This window comes from Rissa tridactyla, chromosome 2, assembly GCF_028500815.1.
Source record: "Rissa tridactyla isolate bRisTri1 chromosome 2, bRisTri1.patW.cur.20221130, whole genome shotgun sequence".
NCBI classification, from domain to species: domain Eukaryota; kingdom Metazoa; phylum Chordata; class Aves; order Charadriiformes; family Laridae; genus Rissa; species Rissa tridactyla.
Window position 1 is genome coordinate 112,162,960 of NC_071467.1, and position 19,508 is coordinate 112,182,467.

The following is a 19,508-nucleotide window of genomic DNA, read 5'->3' on the forward strand; positions in this document are numbered from 1 at the left end:
AAAGAATTATTTAGTGGATAATCCTGTTACATTTCCTCCCCAAAAATCAGGCAAAGTTTGAGAGTGAGACAACTGCAACTGATCTTCACCAAACCACATTAATGAGGAGGCAATGCCTAACAATTGATGCATTTATTCAGTAAACAAGTACACTAACTTACTGAATAGCAAAGACAAGTAAACAAAATTAGGTATGTTCATCAAACGGCATTTACATCAACAGATGTTAGACAAAATTGAGGTGTATAACGTAAAGTGTTCATATCAGTAACTCTGCAGGAAAAAAATGAGGGAGGAAACTGCTATTTTTTCATGCCTTATTGCTAGCACAAGCATTCGTACAACAAACAACTATCAGCAGTCATGCTTCCTTATAGGAAGCTGTCGAAGTCCTGTTCTGCTCTTGTAAAGTTTAAATACAGCCTTTAAATCAGGGTGACCAACCAGATAAGGGTTTCTATTTTTGCCAGGAGCCAACTTGCTGAATGACACAACCCCTAACCCCTTCCTGAGTTTTCCCATACATGAGGAGAAGAGTAGAAGATACAGAGCTCTTGCCTGGCAGTTTCCACGGCTAAAAGGCACTGCTCAATGACCAGAAGCCCTCGCCATCTGTAAAGTCTGGATGATTTAAACAGAAAGCTATCTTCAAGCTTCTCTAATACACGTAATGGATGTTGGAATGTTACATGGGGTTTTTGTTTTTCTATAATTTTAAAACTCGTGTCACTTTCAAATACAGCAAATGTCACTTTCAAATAGATTTTACTTTATCAAATTAGGGCAAGACTTGATGATGTGTGTAAGAATGACCATTTTGTGATAATAAAATATACAGGTTATAGTTCCCATTCCAATTTCCCCCTCAGATGTGTGCTTGGAATTGCTGTAACACTTGGAGAACCCCTATAAACAAAGATATGTTTCCCTCAAATTTACATGCTTATTCCTCAGAAAGCGTATTTGTGGAAGATCAATGACTTTTTGAGCAAAGACATTTAAGTTGTGTTTCTAAAAGATATATAATCCATGTGTTTGGCTTCAGGCTGTAACTGGTAACAGGATTTTAGAAACGCTGTCTGAAAATTATTCAGATTAACTATCAACTTTTTCTTCTTCCAGTGGAAACATCTAAGGAGGCTCAAAAAATCCTAGGGGAAAAAACTCTGTATCCTGCACTGGAGAGAGCACAGCACAACAGAAAACTCCACCTCTACCATAACGCGCTCTTCTCCACTGTCAGGTTACACCTCAGCTTCTGAGTTCCCAAAGGTGCACAGAGACAGCACCGCCACTGGAGATTAGCAAACGAGCAACATTAGGTGTGTGGGCACATATGGAGGCATGTGTATGTCTGTTTAAGAGTCTGTATCATAATCTGCAAGACTGCAATGGGAACCAGAGCTGAAAATAGTCTGATGTTTGATAGTTGTAAGAAAAAAAAGGAGGAAAAAGGGGAAAATTTAATTTGGAGAAAGCTGGGACAAAACTAGGGTCCTACCAAAGGAGACCCTTGATCCATTTCGTCTCCAACAGCAGCAGTAGATTTTTAGGGAGAACAGGTGAACCTGCTCACTTTGAGACTCGTCTTCGTTGTACTTAACAACCACCCACATTCATTGTGTTAAGGATGCTAAAACAGCTATTTCTGTCTGTTCCCTTCAGCAGGTGTTAATGATCTTGTCCATGAACGTGCCTCATCTTTTTCAATCTCCTGATGCTACCTGGAAAACCTCACACAACAAATCCCAGAAGCTAACTGCTCTGTAAAGGTACTCTTTTTTGCTGTTATAAACCTTGCTCTTACATTTGCTTCCTGGTTTTAGTACTGCTGGATTCGATGAAAAAGAGTTCTGTACTGAAGTTATCCGCTATCTTCACACAGGCTTTGTATTTGCTACTGTTGCACACTGAACAAAAGCACGTTTGCTAATATGATTTATAATTACAAGTGCTTAAAGACGTAAGAAACAAATTCTTCTCCCCATTTGATTATGGCTATAACTGCAAGCCAAAGCATGTTTGAACATGCTTGATTGAATATTCTTTTAAAGCACTATCTCAGCTGATGAAAGCGAGGACCTTAGAATTACGTCACGAAGAACCAGCCTAGCCACACTTCATCTTGAAATGAGATGGCAAAAAGAATACACATCAAACGCTTACGTCCTAAAATTACGTTTTAATATATTTGAATTCAGATAATTTTCCCCCCTACTCTGACCTAAAAGATTCAAGTTTTAATCCTGCTGTTTTAACACAGATAAATTTAACAAAAAATTGCAGGATCGAGGGTTAAGCAGGTGACATCATCTGAATAGTATTTTACACTTGATTTTAAAGAAATTAGGCAATCTAAAAAAAAGTTTTGCTAAGGACTTAAAGCAGGTGAACTGTGAAGATTAAAAGAAAGATTTAAAGGTGATGTTAACATTCAGTTTTCTTACATATTTTAAGTAATATCCATACCTATTATTTAGTAGAATATTTGAACATTTGATATCTCTGTGCAAAAAGTTCTTCTTATGGCAATAGGCCAAGCCCTCCATCAGCTGTCTCATAAAAGATTTAATATGATTTTCATTAAAATGAACCAAACCAGATTCCAGTAGTCCCATCAAATCATGGTCCATATATTCAAATACCAGGTAAAATGCACCTAGGAAAAAAAAAGGGGAAGGGTAGGAGAAACAGAGAGAATTTGATTTAACAGCAGTCTAAAGCATTGTTGCTCCCTACTTTTGAAAGTTGGAAGTATTTTTCACAAAACTGTTTACATTTTATGCGGCATTTATAGCTGTACCTCATGTCCAATAATAGCAATGAAATATAGTGCAGCAAAATGTTTTCATAAAATTGCTTCTCCATGTAAACAATTACACTAGTCAAATGTTTGGGCAAACAAATATAATGGTACCACCTGGCACTTTAATCTAGATGGACATGTACTGCGACTCTCAATCTGCATATATTTTATTTAAAGAAAAATTAACTGGGTTAATATTCCCTATGTAAATGCTTGGGGAGAAATCTAGAAACAAAGTAAGTACAGCATTAGTCCATCTGTCATGATTCAGTGACTGATTTTTTTTTAAGCCTTCAGTGTGGAACTGGGTCAAAAATAAGCCTGCTCTTCTTAGACTAAAATTACCTGTAAAACAAGACAAAATGAGAAAGCAGAACTAACTTACTAGCAACAGCAGCTCTGCAAAAATAGAGCTCATATTCCAAGATGCCACATACATACAGTAAGCATAACAGAATCCGGTCTTATCTCACATTAGCCTGTGTAACTCCACAAAAAAAGCTATTAAAGTCAAGGCTCTTTGATATATATGCAAGTATTCCTAAAGAGGAAAAGTGCTGAGTGCTTCAGAAGCAGGAAGAACCAATCTCCAGCACAACCACTCCCAGCATGATCTGCTTTTCAGTATTTAATCCTTCCCCTTCTTCTTAATTCTGGGGCAGAGAAGACAGCGCAGCCCCTGTAGAGCACTGGTGGCAATGCTGAAACCACATTCAAGTGGGTCTATCCATCTTCCATTTTCAAAAGCCTCCCCCAAAGAGATTTTCAGAGCCACCACTCTAAAGTACAAATAGCTTCCGCCCAACAAGAACTCATTACAAGTTCTAGTTCCTAAATAAGAAGTTTCAATTCAGAAGCTAGCGGAAGCCTTGGAGAAGTCAGCTTGCTAGAACGTACAAACACACACAGCCAAATTCTAATGAACTGACTTGTTTTCTTGCATAGTAACTTAAAAGGGAAGAAAAAATGCTAAATCCATCTGCTATTTAACAAACAGGAAAAAAGATTACTTGTACAGTAACTGCTAAACTTGTAACAAAGGTCAGCGTAGTGCAGCTAAACCACAGGCCATTGCATAAGACACTCGGAGTTCATTGTTTTTAATTTAGGTCCTTTTGTTCTGCTGTATGTTATACAGAAGCAGCAAAATACTGATCATAAAATACCCCTGTTGGTGTGCACACAGCAAGTAGAGCATGAGGTAAATCAAGCAGGTACAACCCAATCCCACCACTTCAAAAGGAAAGAAGGAAGTATTAAGAGCCACAAAGAACGAAAAGTCTGCTGTTTTACTATTTGCATAACTGAGTTCACCAGTTCAGCATGGTAAATGCACAGAGGCTCCTAATCTTGGTCTTTTAAAACAAGATAGCTGGCAACCTGGTGTTAGGTCTAGTTCACTGACAACTGCTCAAGTATGAACCATGACATGTTTTAAAGTGCCTTGAAACAGAACACCTGATATTATTGCGAGGTGCCAGAATAATCTAGATATGCCCTTCAGAGGATGTCAGCTCAACAAAACTGAATACCGGTGATCTTGGTATCTTCTTGCTCTGGAATATAAAAGAAAGTGAACTCTGTCATGGCAGCAGGCTACACTCTGTGTGTACATGACAAGGAGAAAGACTGGGAAGGGTACATGGGATTGCAGACCCGTTTAGTGAGAACAGCTGAACATAGTCTTTTGGTTTATATGCAAAGTAGGCTCCATGCCTTGAGCAATTTCCTGCTCTGCCACTATCTCCCAGGATTTTTCACCACTATTTATAACCAGCAATCACAATTGGTACCCTCATGCAAGAAGGAAAGCTGACAACAATGGAGACAGTTCATAAATAAAACAGAGTAGTACCTGGGAGGTGACATCCAATTATTTATATTCTCTGCAACTCTCATTAAGAAACACACACTACAACATTATAAATGCTAAATGTTCCTTCCATATAAGAGCAAATGCACAGATCCATTGCACTTGTGCATTACTACGTATTTACTACCTACATATTATACAATCTTAGAATACATTTTAAAAAGAAAAACTGTCAAAGCTGAATCTTCTTCATTGTTTATAAGAAACTATTAAAATTAGTCTACCAGCCTTGGCAGTCTAACCATTAAAACCTGATTTTCAGTATTACTCAAGCTAGATTTGGAAGTGATTGTAGCTGCAAAAAAGGTATCAAGCAAACTAAAGTGAAACTTCTGTTTATTTCTAGACAAATGTGGTGCTCTTTTTCTAGAGTTTCAGTCAACAAAACAGCTGCGTTATTCCCCTTGATCATTTCAAATCTCCATTGCTTTTCATCAGATCAGGGAAAGAAGCTACAGCCAAGGAAGTCTTCCCAAGTGAACTATGCACAGGCAGAAGTCTGCTTACTTTACAGCATCCTTTAGTTCAATCAAAACAAATGCCACACAAATACAAATTTTTCAAAAAGATAAACATAACAGAAAAAAAAACGTTCTTTCCTTTACGACGCCAAGACATTCGATAACTTGGAGGTTACATCTTAAAATGACCCTTTGTTTCAATTAGCTTTGCCCAATATCCAAATTTCTGGAAGCAGGGTCATAAAAAACCCTAAAGCTCTGTTACAGTAAAGTGCATGCAATTCAAATGAACCCAGAATTACTTATTTGACTTTAACGTTACTCATCTTACTGCTGCTACGTTAAAGACCTGCATTTCCCAAGTAAACACCCGTGGGGTGGGAGGCAGCCTACAGTCCATTTCCACATGCTGCAACAAAGCACTAACAGGGGGGTTATGTCTTGGGTGCCCCATTTCCTTTGCTAATACCACACAGCTCATCTCCATTCCTTCATCTGCTGAGATAATAAGAAACCTTAACGTCACTGCATGCTGACGGAACAGCAGCTGGAACAGCTGACCACTAGTAATACCGCCTACTTCTGGATATGGGATAAGAGATGACAGCTGAATCTATTAGGGAGGTATGCAGTAAATAAAGACGACTCACATGGATGGAAACAATCTTCGCCTTACTCCTTTTGCTTGCACTTAGAAAAATTCGTCTTTTTGACTATTTTGTCAGTTAAGATTGATAAAGGCCAGAAAGTGAGATATCAGTTTAGAATAATTGAAGGATTAACACATTTCCTCCTCCTGTTCATACATTTCAAGTCACAGAGCTCTAACAGTAGCAGTTTTCTTAACCAAAACAAAAAATAAGCTGGGGTATAATGCTGTAAAGCTATGCATACAAAATAGTTAAGTGAACAAAACGTGTCACTGATGACCTGTAACATACAAAGGGTCTTCTGAGGGGCCAAAACCCCTGACAAAACATACTTTGCATTTTTGTGACACAGGCAGGCTCTGGATTTTTTTGGACTGTCATCAAATCACACAGACCCAACAAAGCAGAACATCAAGTTACACAATTTGTTCCCAAAGTCAGAAACAGGTGCTTCAGGCTCAGGGAGGGGTGGGGGGGGCAAGCAGCAGGGCAGAATCATCCAAAAGCTTACATAGATGACCACTTTTAAACAAATATTTTCCAAATGTAATTTCATAGGGAAAACATTTGGGGTTTCTCAAAATATCTGATCAGATATAGATCAGAGGAAGTCAGAGACCAGAGGTGCCTTATTATGTGCAAATATTAATTCAATCCTTGTATATATGCATTACAATTTTCTAATTTGCTAAACACCAAATAAAGGCATAGCCACTGAACCGATCACCTTAACACTAAAGCAAGCATCACTGCTATACTCACTTTTCCATTTAGATATAACAAAACTTCCTGTTTAAGACAAATTTAGTCTAATAAAACCAGAATTTTCCTTTTAATTTTTTTTAACATTTTCACCCAATATTAAGTTTTTATTTGATGCCAGTGTTATTCTCCCATTCCAAGTTCAGTTGTATTCTCCTCTTGGAACAAGTCCAACCTAAACTGCATGTACATGGAAACATGTTCTGAAATAAGCACACCAGCCAAGGGTGTACTGAAGCCGCAGAGTAAATACTGTCCTTGTTTCATCACATACTACAGAGAAATTAGAAATTGAACAAAAAACTTAAAGCAGAGGAAAAGTAAATTAAACATATCTGAACTCTTTGATTAATCATCAGGGATTTTTCTCTTTCTGCCATAACGTGGCAAGTTGAAAAGCCACGCAATTCGGTTTGCGCTCATTCCAGTCCCGCATCCAGTACAGCACACACAAATGGAAAGCACCACTCAAGTCATCACGCTATTCCTGATAAATTTGCTGTAGCATAAGAACTATTTGGGTAAGATGTTTCTATCAGCTATTTCAGGAGCAGCAAGGCAAGTTGTAGATCATTAGAGGTTTCTGAAATTCAGATCAGTTTGGTTTTAATCAACTTCCCAGGAAGCCCAGATAAAGCTAGCTACAGTAGAAGTAGAAAGAACCCCGTAGTGAAGTACTCTCTGGTGACAGTATGATTGCTGTCACAGACTCCTTCCAAACCACAAGCTTTCGGACAGGCTAACTGCTCCTTGACGGCTGTGAGAAAATAACCTGCTAGTCATATGACAATGTACCACAGATTCAGAGCGTCCTTTTTACACGTGTACTACAGTACTGTCAGGATAAATACCGACTTCATGCCTTAAAAGGTTTGTTAATTTGTACTTCAAATCAATTCAAAATTTAATCTATCTAAAGTAAACTTAGATCTTAAAATGAATTATAGAAACACACACACACACATAATCCAAACAGATAACCCACACAGAAAAAAAACATGCTGTGATGTTAACCAGATCTAATGAATTATAGAAACACACACACACACACAATCCAAACAGATAATTCACACACAGTAAAAAAAAACAAACCACCAAGCTGCGACGTTAACCAGACCTTTTTTATTAGAGTCTCCCATGCAAAGTTTTACATCCTCCCTTGGGTTAGCAATTGAAAACGCCTCTTCCAGTCAAAAGGAGGAAGAGATGTCAAGCCAGTACACCTACTGGTTTTACATTCAGAGCAACAAAACCTAAGTCAGGCACTCTCCACATGTTTAGTAAAAAGAGATCACAGCAGTCCCACAGCTAGACTGTCAAGTACTTGCAAACAGCTTCTAGCTGATAAAGAGGCAACTGAGAACTGAAGGACAATCTCAGGTGCCCAAAGGAGCGGGGCGGGGGGGGACTACCTTAGCTTATAAGGTGTATAGATTTTAACATACCTAGGAAATAGCTCTTTGTTTTCAGCTTCTGTTTTAAATCCTGTTTTCTTCAATTACTGTTGCACAGAGAACGTCACACAAACTTTCTCAGAGCAAAAAAATGCTGAGAGAAGATGAAGATCTTCTGCAAAGTACAATCCTCCTGCACAAAACTCTTTCCAAAAGGACATGAACTGAAGTTCATGAATATGAACTCCAATTAATTTGAACTACCATCAAGCAAACAAAAAGGAAAAGCAAAGGAAACCTTAGCTGCCAGCAGACTTAGTTGAAAGCACCAACAGTGTCAGCCTGCTTACCCTACTGTCGAAGACTGACATTCACAACTGCTCCTGCACTACCTTACTAGAAGAAAACATTTTCAACAAAAATAACCACAGTTCTGAGATATTAGGAAAATATTTTTATAAATGAGACTTCATCAGAATTTTGTAGAGAGTGATATTCCAAAGCTAAGCATACAACATACGTTAAGCATAAGCATGTTCATCAGAGGGCAAAACACTTCTGCTGTAAGCTCTGCTTGAATAAGACATCACTACCACTTTTATAATGGTTCCTTCTTAAGCCAAGCAGCCTACTTTTGTGTTTGCAACCGTTTACCGTGAAAATGACCAGACTTCCTCCCACTTGCATTCGTTCCCTGCGTAGACTACAATTTGGCCACAACATCTCAGCTATAAATCCCCATCTCACAATGAACTACTCATTAGAGAAATATAGAATGCAGTGCCCAAAAAAAAAAACAAAACCAACTTCCACCTTTTCACAGACAAATCATAATAGCACAGTCTCATTATCATGCTAATGCTTTCAAGAGACTACCAGAAATTAATTTTATTTCCAGAGAAGCCCCTTCCCTTGCAAATTTTCTGAAAATGTAATTGTTTTAATAAGCTGTTAAATAAGAAAAAGAAATCATATTGAAAGCAATACCAAAAGCATAAATATAGACTTGGACAAAAAAAAAAACCAACACATTTGAAATTAATGAGATACACAGTTTGAAGTATACCAAAAAAATTTACAATTCAATCCTAGACATGGCACCAAAGAGAAAGGGAGAAAATTAATTAATGACTCATTAAGTATTAAGTCAAGGCTCAGTGTGGCCTCATTAGCCAAGTAGGTTAGACTTAATTAAAACTCAGTACAAGATTCACATGAAAAGCCAAAACTGGCTGTTGCAGACTGTCAGGGTTCAGAGTGGGTGCCTGACCACTGAACCTGCATGTATCTAGAGAAACACTTTTGCTAGATGCTTCCTACTTTTAAACACAATAAAAAAAGTGTGCCAGTGCTGTATGCCCTTCAAGGTGTTATACTTTCTAAAGATGTTAGGAAAAAAACACAAACTAATTCCTGCTTAATTTTGACAGACATCTTCTGGCTCATCACGATGTCACCTGGTATTTCTGCTGGCTGCACAGAGCGCATGGTGTTTTCTACCCGCACTGGTGCTGGGCACGCTGTATAGAAACTCGGGGAGGGGAAGCAGGGAAGAAGCAGAAGTATCACAGTCCAAACACCCTCCCTTAAGCAAACCATGTATCAAATTGTTCACAGGACACTAAAATACCCCAAAATGATCCATTTATAAGACCTGAACCTAAAAGGAAATGGCCTCCGAAGACAAAATGACCACTCCGAAATCAGAAGTACCAAGCAACAACACTGCATGATTTCCATTCTGTTTGCTTGATTCCCCAGGCAAAGGAGGTTGCAGGAACTCAAACAACCCAGATTTAACACTGAAGGAATCAAAAAAGTAAAAGTCTGCATGCCTTCTATTTGGGGAAAAACACCAGCACCACCACACAAATTTTGCTTTTCATTTTTGTCATTTCTCCTTCTTCTAGCTTTCAAGACACACATACCCAATTATGAAAAAGTAACTGAAGCACAATTCAAATAAAACCAAGGCCTACAATGAAAACTGTCTCTTCAGCATTGAGCCTACAATACTCCAAATGATGAGAAAATACTATGAGGAAAATAAAATGCTAAAAAAGCTCACAATTAAGAGCTTCCTATTGTTGCTTGCCTCCCTGATACATTAGTGTGAAGGAGTCAAAGATCAGTTCCTCTGCAGCAAAACCGGAATCGAGTAATACATTTTTTTTATCCCACAAAATCTTTGCAAAAATGTTTCTATAAGCAAAAGGTATAGCTAAGTTAAATAAAGGACTTCTATTAGTAATTAAATCAAAATTAAAATCCTTTGTCAAGCATCACAATTTGCAAACATATTTTTTAATGAAGCTTAACTTGAAATCCAGCATAGCAGAACACCAGAACAGGACCAGAAAGAGCTACCCCTGTGTTTGCCTACATACCTTTGTCCTTCTTGAAGTCCAAAGCATCTTCCTTATCTGTCACTATTTCCTTCATGTTGATAATGCTTTGATGATTAAGCTGTCGAAGAATCTTAATCTCCCGAATAGCTGTAATAGGAAACCCTTCCTTTTCGTTATCGAGACGTACTTTCTTTAGTGCCACCATTTCCCCTAAGAGAAAATTTAAATAAAAACCACCAAGATTAACAACCAAACTATGGGCTTTAGTATTGGGTTTGTTTTTAAAACCCTTCCCATTTGTTACTATTTCTGAATGGACTAAACAGTTAACATCTTTATGCTTGCACCAAACACTATGCTGAATGGAAACAGAATTAACCATTGTTGGGAAACAATCACACAGAGAAACAACACTATAAATGAGAATTTTCAGCTACCCACTGTAAGACCTATCTTCTTCCTGCTGCGTACCTCACTCATCTATGTCCTGATATTCCACATCGGGTATATCAATAAACCCCTATATGAGAGTGATTATCAACAGCAGCTTTAAAGACAGAGGCCAATGTCTGCTCTGGATTTCTTATTACATCACCACAGGTCAGAACACATATATCTAACCAGAAATACTACACGGTTCAAGATGACTGAACAGATGACTGAAGAGTTCTCAAATTCATCAGTATAATTTCTACAAGCAGGAGTGTCACTGCCATGTTTACAGTGAGGAGAAATTTTCCTTATTATTTTACTGCAAGCTGGGCTAGATGAAGCTAGATTCTGCAAAATGGCAGAAGCACGATCTACTCTTTCTTAGCTCTAAAAAGGACTTATCCTACAGCAGTGTATAAGACAAATAGACAACAGATCACATTCCAGTATGACACAACATCCGCTTGCTTTGAAAGCCCATTGCACCGCTTGTTATATGGTATTTCAAAGGCCATAACGCCACTCTTCATGCAGGATTTGAATCCAAAGCTAGTGGAAGGTTTGCTATAACTGTATGGACCCATTCAATACAGAGAGCAACAACTTCTACTGGTGGTTAAGAAATGACTGCCACACACAAATAACCCGAAGCTTGCCAAAGAGGCAATATGATTATGATAGGATTAAAAACTTAAATGCGCAAAAAACAGAATCCCAGGAGAGCAGGAAGAAGTTCCTAACAATGATTTGCAATGGTTCCCAAGGTAGGAGGTAAAAAATAAAATCTATGACAGTTCAACTTAAGAACTAAAGCTTGCAAACTGAGACAAGCACAGGTGAAGAATGAAGAAGGAATTATAATTACACTGCTCATTCTTCTGGAGATCAGAAAGAAGGAACTGAGGCTGCTATGTGATCCTATGTGATTCAGTAACTGCTGACCAGAAAACTACCCAGCAGTCAAAGCATACACAAATAAGCCAGAAGGGCAAGCAGTCACAGAAAGAACTAATTGAACGTAAAACGATCAAGCAACATACAGCACATATGAAGAATCAATTTCAATGCAATATTCAAGTCATGGCTAACTGGAGAGGTCCCAATGGACTGGAGGGTAGCAAATGTAGCACCCATCTACAAAAAAGACAGAAAGGAGGATCCAGGAAACTATAGGCCTGTCAGTCCGACCTCGGTAGCAGGGAAGATAATGGAGCAGATCATCTTGAGTGCCATTACAAGTCATATAATAGACAAGCAGGGGATCAGGCCTAGTCAGCATGGGTTTATGAAAGGCAGGTCCCGCCTGACGAACCTGATCTCCTTCTATGACAAGATGACCCGATTATTGGATGGGGGAAAGGCTGTGGACATTGTCTACGTAGACTTTCGAAATGCATTTGACACTGTCCCCCATAGAATTCTCATTGAAAAACTAGCGGCTCATGGCCTGGATGAGCATATGATCTGCTGGATCGAGCACTGGCTGGATGGGCGGTCCCAAAGAGTGGTGGTCAATGGAGTTAAATCCAGCTGGCGGCCGGTCACAAGTGGTGTCCCTCAGGGCTCACTGTTGGGACCGTTTCTGTTTAACATCTTTATTGATGATCTTGATAAGGACATAGAGTGTATCATCAGTAAGTTTGCAGATGACACGAAGCTAAGCGGGAGTGTTGATCTACATGAGGATAGGGAGGCTCTACAGAGAAACTTGGATAGATTGGACTGATGGGCCAATGCTAATGGAATGAGCTTCAACAAGGCCAAGTGCTGAGTCCTGCACTTGGGCCACAACAACCCCATGCATCGCTACAGGCTTGGGGAAGTGTAGCTGGAGAGCTGTCTGGCAGAAAAGGACCTCGGGGTTCTAACTGACAAGCGGCTGAACACGAGCCAGCAGCGTGCCCAGGTGGCCAAGAGGGCCAATGGCATCCTGGCTTGTATTAGAAATAGTGTGACCAGCAGAAGGAGGGAGGTGATCGTCCCCCTCTACTCAGCACTGGTGAGGCCACACCTTGAGTATTGTGTCCTGTTTTGGGCACCTCAAGACGAGAGAGATATCAAGGTGCTGGAGCGAGTGCAGAGGAGGGCAACGAAGCTGGTGAAAGGCCTGGAGAATAAATCTTATGAGGAGCGATTGAAGGAGCTGGGACTGTTTAGTTTAAGGAAGACGAGGCTGAGGGGAGACCTCGTCACTCTCTACAACTACATGAAAGGACATTGTAGAGAGGTTGGTGCTGGTCTCTTCTCACAGGTAATTAGCGATAGAACAAGAGGGAATGGCTTCAAGCTGCAGCAGGGTAGGTTTAGACTGGACATTAGGAAAAAATTCTTCACAGAAAGAGTGGTCAGACTCTGCAATAGGCTGCCCAGGGAGGTGGTGGAGTCACCATCCCTGAATGTGTTCAAGAGTCATTTAGATGTGGTGTTAGGGGATATGGTGTAAGGGAGAACTTTGTAGAGTGGAGTTGATGGTTGGACTCGATGATCCCAAGGGTCTTTTCCAACCTAAACGATTCTATGATCTATTTAAAAGTAGCGACAATATTTTTACACATCATAGTGGTGACTACTTGCTCATTTGAGCAATAGTTTAACATGAAATTTAAAAATTATGTCACTGTTGTGAAGTCAGTTGTACTGCAAGAAAAACTCACAATATGCAAACTTCAGGCCTGTATGGCAGAGGCAGATTCTCTTCCCACTATTGGCTAGTGACTACTGGAGTACGAAGAAGAAAAACGGCTAAATCTCATGCATAGCTTCTTTCACCTTTACATCCCTTTACCAACATCATTATTCTTGGTCAACCTGTTTAGGGTGCCATTTTGCTTCCCCAGAGTATTTACTCTCTCATCTTCACTAGCTCAATTGTGTACAGAGCGTCAAAACGCAAGAATTAGAAATTAAGACTATTCAGCTTGCTTTTAGCCACAACTTTACAGATAAATGATTTGCTGAGGCAGCAAAAGATAATTTCTCATTTAGACAAACACTAGATTTAAAACTGAACAAACCAACAACTAAAAACTTTCCAAACATTAGAGGACAGGATACCATAAATTTTACTCAATATAAGAAAAAAACCAAAATATCCTGTTCACTTTTGAATTGCAGGATTACATTTACTTCTTTTGAACTTACCTGTGTCTTTATCTCTGGCTTTGTAAACTTGCCCATAAGTGCCTTCACCAATAATACCAATGATATCAAATTTATCCACACAGCGCTTTCCCCAGTCTATTTCTTTTTCTTTCGTTTCACCATGTCGTGGTCCACATATTCTAGAAAATAACAAGCATTTCTAAGAATATAGCTAATATATCTAAGGATTGTCTTAACTTTGAAAAAACCCTCAACACTAAATACTTATGAGACATTATTAGATAACTGCCTTACTACCATTAAGTGACGATAAACGATGCAGTTTGATTCAAGCCTCATTAATATTTTAAGAAGTCATTACAAAGCAGAATTCTTTTGAAAAGAATATATTTTAAAGAAACTATTATCACTTCTACTTGCTTCATAGGCTTTAAAAAAAAATATAATAAACATACTTTGGTCTTCTCTTGCTGTGTAATTGAACGGCTGGTTTCTTTTCTTCGGGACTTTTGGATAAGTCAGCTCCTCCAGGCAACTCAGGTGGAAGTGGCAAGTCTGCAAGCAGATGGCGAAGTTTCTTCTCTGCTTCTTTAACTGACTTCACTGAAAGATTCTCTCGCAAACTATTAAAAAATACACAATTTTGCTATTAAGTTGAACACAGTAGAATGATATTAACATACATAAAGGAAAACCTATTGGAATTATTTCTTTTTAAAATACATGCTAGGCTGTCGATGCATCAACATTTCAAACTTCTCCTCTTAGAATTTGCAGGACTTTGATTTATGCTTTACAAATGGCTCACAAATAGCTCTCTGGAAGATGCACAGCTAACTACCAAAATTCTACAGAAACTATGAAATTGGATCTTTCTGGTGAAAGCTGCAGTTAGATGACACAGCAAGCCTTACCAGGCCAGACTTCTGCTACAAAATCTTCTCAAGCTTATGGCCTAGACTATTAAGAATATTTAGAGCTCAGATGCTGCCAGACATCAGAAGTGTAGCGGTAAAATCTTTACTCTGACTAACTTCTCATATAAAAGAGAAGATTATCCTAATCCAGTTCTCTCTAAAGTCGGTCTCCAGAGATAGTGAGCTTCACAGTTACAGTAACACTGCAGGGCATTACGAGGCAATCCACACCACCTCATTTACAGATTCCAATCGCATACATGTGCTGAAACACTCCAGATTCTATACATTTCTAGTGATCAGCATGCAAACCAAGTGGGGAAAAAAATAATCAGATGAATGAAAAAAATGACTATTTTTTTTTTCTGCCATGGTTTACCGATATCCAACCATTTATTAATCATCAACCATAATTAGTTAACACATACTGACAGTCAATCTGTGTCTTGAGAAAAATACACCAAATACATGTACGGCAATTTATTCCTTTAACAATTACTATACATAATAATTCTAGAGATGCTCTTCCCTTTCTAAAGGGGAAATTCTGAAAACATCATACTTGCTGCAGGATTTTTCTAAACACGTGGTTCCATTTTACCAGAACCTCCTTTAGTTTAACTAGATTTGTGCAGCTACTGCATATCCAGTAATTTTAAAGCAAAGACCACCTCTAAACTTTATATAATTACATAACTGTTTCTCCTGCACAGGACTCTCATATAGTATCCTCTCTTTAAGTTTCAAACTTTGTCTTTGCATATAATAAAACCTTCTGTCATGTTTTGAGGGGATATTTTCCAAGTGCGTTTGCCAAATCACACCATTCTACTGTCAGCATCCTTCTCTGGGAACCTTTTCTGGAGGTTTTTCCTGCAGCTTCGTACGTACTTAGTTTCATAGATAAAGCAGGAACTTCTGTAAATGTGAAGATCTTGCTATCTTCCATCATGGAGAATGCATATATTCTTTCTTACGTTAATTACAATTAGCAATCTTTATATATTTAAATAAAGCATTCCAGTGTTTTGTGTATGTCTGTGCTTCCCCATGAAAAGAGACCACTTGAATGCCTTCTACCATTTCTCAGGCTGCCACTGCCTGAATTTAAAGAAGCACCTCAAGGAAGCATATACTGCCCTCATCACAAATATAATGGTTAGCATGCTATAAAGAATAAACCACCTTTGGCCAGCACACATAATTATCACAGTAAAGAAAAACTCTTAATTTTGAAGTTCATATATTTGTATTTCGCTCATGATTTTGCCCCCAGACTTTCAATATTAGTGAAAGTACCACATATGAGAGGTTCTGAAACAGATTTTCAAAGTGGTACACAAAAAGAGAGGCAGCCAAAAGCAGTCTTTTTTTCAGGTCTGCTAAATCACATGTCGTTGACCACCAGAACAATCTTCCCTTTCAGCTAACCTACACAGTGGCTTTGCAACACTGCTGTTCCTTTAGGTAGTTTATTTGTGGCTTTATCAGATTCATACTGAACTTCACAACTGACATGACATTAGGAACCAGCCAGTTCTGCATAGCATCAAGCTTTCTTTGGTGGCACAATTGCCCTACAGTAACTCTGAGTGCAAGGTAAATACCTTTGCTCCCCCCGCCCCCCCAAAAAAAACCAACATTGATTGTTTTTCTTTGATGACTTAAGCCTTATCATGACCTGTAGTCACAACCGTTCTGATCTGAAGTTTATAACATCCTATAGGCAAAACTAAGCAAAGCATAAATGACATTCTATTACTTGTCATTAATCTTTCTAATGCAGCTGTTTGCAAGCATTAGGCTTTTTTTTTTTGAGAGGAGAATGATGCCAGTGCTGATAAAACCGTTTAATTGTAGCTTAACTCCTCTGTGCAGTTTAGCTATACTTAAAACAGGTATTACATTAAAAAATACTAATGAGAAGCAATTAGCCAGCTTCAAGATGAAATCTCATTTCATATTATCACAATTAACACTGCAAAGCCAGTCATATACCTAGTTAAACTAGTTAGCCTAGTTTTTAGTTAAAACAGTAAATCTTGCTCTCAAATAACAGTATCAGAAATCCCATTTTATCTAGGGAGCATGGCTTTGCCATAAATTTAAATGCAACTGTACATTCACCACACAGATGTGATTCAGAACAACTGAAATGACATTTGCTAGAGTGCTGAAGGGCAAGAAACAAGATTTCTCTTTTAGTACTAAAGAAATACAAACCTGTCTAACACCTTGTTAGTTTGTATTTATTTTGCCAAGGCCTCCTGTGCATCCTAATGTTTAACATAGCATTAAATTACTAGCAAACAAGAAAAAAATGTACACCTCTAACTATAACTACTTTTGCTAATCAAAGAAATACTGCATACTTCTCAAAGAACACTAGAGGATAGGCTAGTTTCACACATAAGGAATATAAATAAAATTATTTCATGAGGTTTTGAATTTTTCTTTTACACAGTTTGATTTTTTTACCAAGATACAATCACACTTAAATTAGTTATTACTTCAATGCTAAGAAATTTTGTTTTACTTGTTGGAGAAGTTGATTTCCCATATACATGTGCGAGGCATGTAACAACATGAGTAAAACCAAGAGTAACTCTTCTCAACTTCATCACCCAAACCATAAGAACAATAGCGAATTACTGCTCAACAGCATAATTTGCCAATACAAATCACAGCATGTATTGGCTGTAAAGACTATGGAGAGGCTTAATGTATTCTAAACTGAGACGAGACTTGGAACACAGACATGAATTTCTTCACTACAGACCAATTTTTACACTTCAAAAGTTAACACAAATGATAAGCCATGAACCTCACTTCCGTTATAGAATCAAAATAATACTGATCTCTGAGATAAATTATCCTAAAATAATGCACAGCCATAAAAACAATTGCCTTCCAAAGGGAAGAGAATCTTTACCTCAAACCCCAGCTAATTTAAGAATTTTCACATTTTGCTACTGAATTCAACTTTGCCCCAGAAATAATTATGTGCTCATACCAAACTTGAAATCCTGAATGCATCCTTGCATTAGTCCCAAACCTATTATGTACCAGTGATTTTAAATCATCTCTTTAGTATACTTTTTATTGAAAAATTCCTCCTAGACTAAATCTTTCTCTCTTCAAGAGCCAGTTATTTTTATTTTAAGATCAAATTCCTTTAGTTCACTAATAATTATCACGTTAAACAACAGAAGAGCAAGTACAAACTACTTAATGCATCAGCTCAATCGAGCAAAGAGGATTGTATTTGTTTTCCAAAGGAAATAATAAAAAAGAAGAGACAACCTGAAAAAGCAAATCTATGTCACAACTCACCTATCAGTTTCTTTATCTTCAGGCAGCGTGGGAGGCAAAGGCAAGGGTGGCAGTGTGGAGGTTGGTAGTGCAACAATTCGATCCTTCTCCTTGGTTACTACGCTTGGTGTACTCGGTTTGCTTTTCTCTTTTACAGTGACTGGTGGCTGTTTTACAACAGTTGATTTATTCTCTTTTACTGCTGTAGGTTTCTGTTTAGTAATTTTGTCTGCAATTAAATTATTCTCCCCTTTTGTTTCAGGAAGCGAGACCTTTGCTTTTGCCTTATCGTTTTTCAAATTTGCACTGCTTGTAGGAGAAGGTGTATGCTCAGTTTTTATTTTCTTCAGGTCCTTTACATTGTTCACTTGAGGTGCACTTACAGCAGTGTCAGTGGTTCCCTTAGTAGGTGTTGAAGTATTGGAAGCTTTTGCACTGGCTTTGGCTGCCTCAGCAGCTCTTGCTTTTTTGTTTTTGTTCAGCTCAGCAGCCAGGCTACTCTTCAGAGTCAATGTACTAGGAGAAATACTTGAATGACGACTTCTGGATCTAGACAATCTGTGTCTGCTACGAGACCTTGAGTGCCTTGATGAATATGGACTTCTGCTTCGAGATTTTGCTGATCTCCTGTTTCAAAAAAAAGTAAAGATTTACCCAGTTAAAATTTAGCCTAGCTGCTTTCTCAGTGTATCTGCTTTTTTGACAACTACTTTTTTTAAACTAACCATTATCACCATGCCTATAGAATAAACAAAGGTCTATGAAACAGGAAAGATTGTCCATAAATAAAAAGAATTAAAGCATTAATAAATCAAGATTCTACACCCAAACAGGTTGTTAGAAAACACTAAAGCTTTCTTAGATATAGTTTCTCCCATTAAAGAACTGCAAAATACAAGCATACCTATAGGACAGACATGTTCCTTTTTCTTTGCTACTTATCAGAGATATTTTTCTCCTTTAAAGAAAATCTGACCCTATGCAACCTGTACAAACACCTTTAGTATATGCAGTATTTGAGAAAAATTCAGCTGATTACATAACCAGAATTCAGCAAAATGAAATTAATGTTACAACATGACAAGAAAAATCTAAATACAATACTGAAGCAGTAATTGTAGCAACTAAAGTTTCACTTTCACAATTGTCATTAAAATAAGTTAGTTAAAAATACTTGATACTAAAGGCTGCAATGTAACCAACTGAAAGACAACAATAAACCTTAGCTTTCCATTTTTGAAATTTAGAAAACAGAAGTATTGAGTATTTCTTATAGCTACGGATAAGCAAACATAATCCACAAGCAGGCCTACGCTATGCCCGCATCAGAATAAAGAGACTAATAGAAAGGGAAAAAAAATGAATCTAAGCCATCTACAAAATCATACCAGGAAAACAACCTAGAATGAGGGCGGGGAGTGGGAGAATCTTAACAGTTAGAAAAGCAAACT

The 19,508-nt window shown here is 38.0% G+C and overlaps 1 protein-coding gene across 7 annotated transcripts in view; it reads right to left on the reverse strand.

Moving 5' to 3' along the window:
- The window catches only part of CDK13 (cyclin dependent kinase 13), a 49,042-nt gene that overhangs the window by 18,869 nt on the left and 10,665 nt on the right, over positions 1–19,508 (reverse strand). For 6 of the 7 annotated variants that reach the window (XM_054192189.1, XM_054192188.1, XM_054192184.1 and 3 more), the window contains exons 2-6: positions 18,079–18,684; positions 14,284–14,451; positions 13,868–14,007; positions 10,334–10,504; positions 2,470–2,659 (exon numbers count right to left, since the gene is read on the reverse strand). In XM_054192189.1, the coding sequence (XP_054048164.1) occupies positions 2,470–2,659; positions 10,334–10,504; positions 13,868–14,007; positions 14,284–14,451; positions 18,079–18,684 (1,275 nt within the window). The remainder of the gene's footprint in view (positions 1–2,469; positions 2,660–10,333; positions 10,505–13,867; positions 14,008–14,283; positions 14,452–18,078; positions 18,685–19,508) is intronic. The other variant, XM_054192185.1, reaches the window with a different exon arrangement.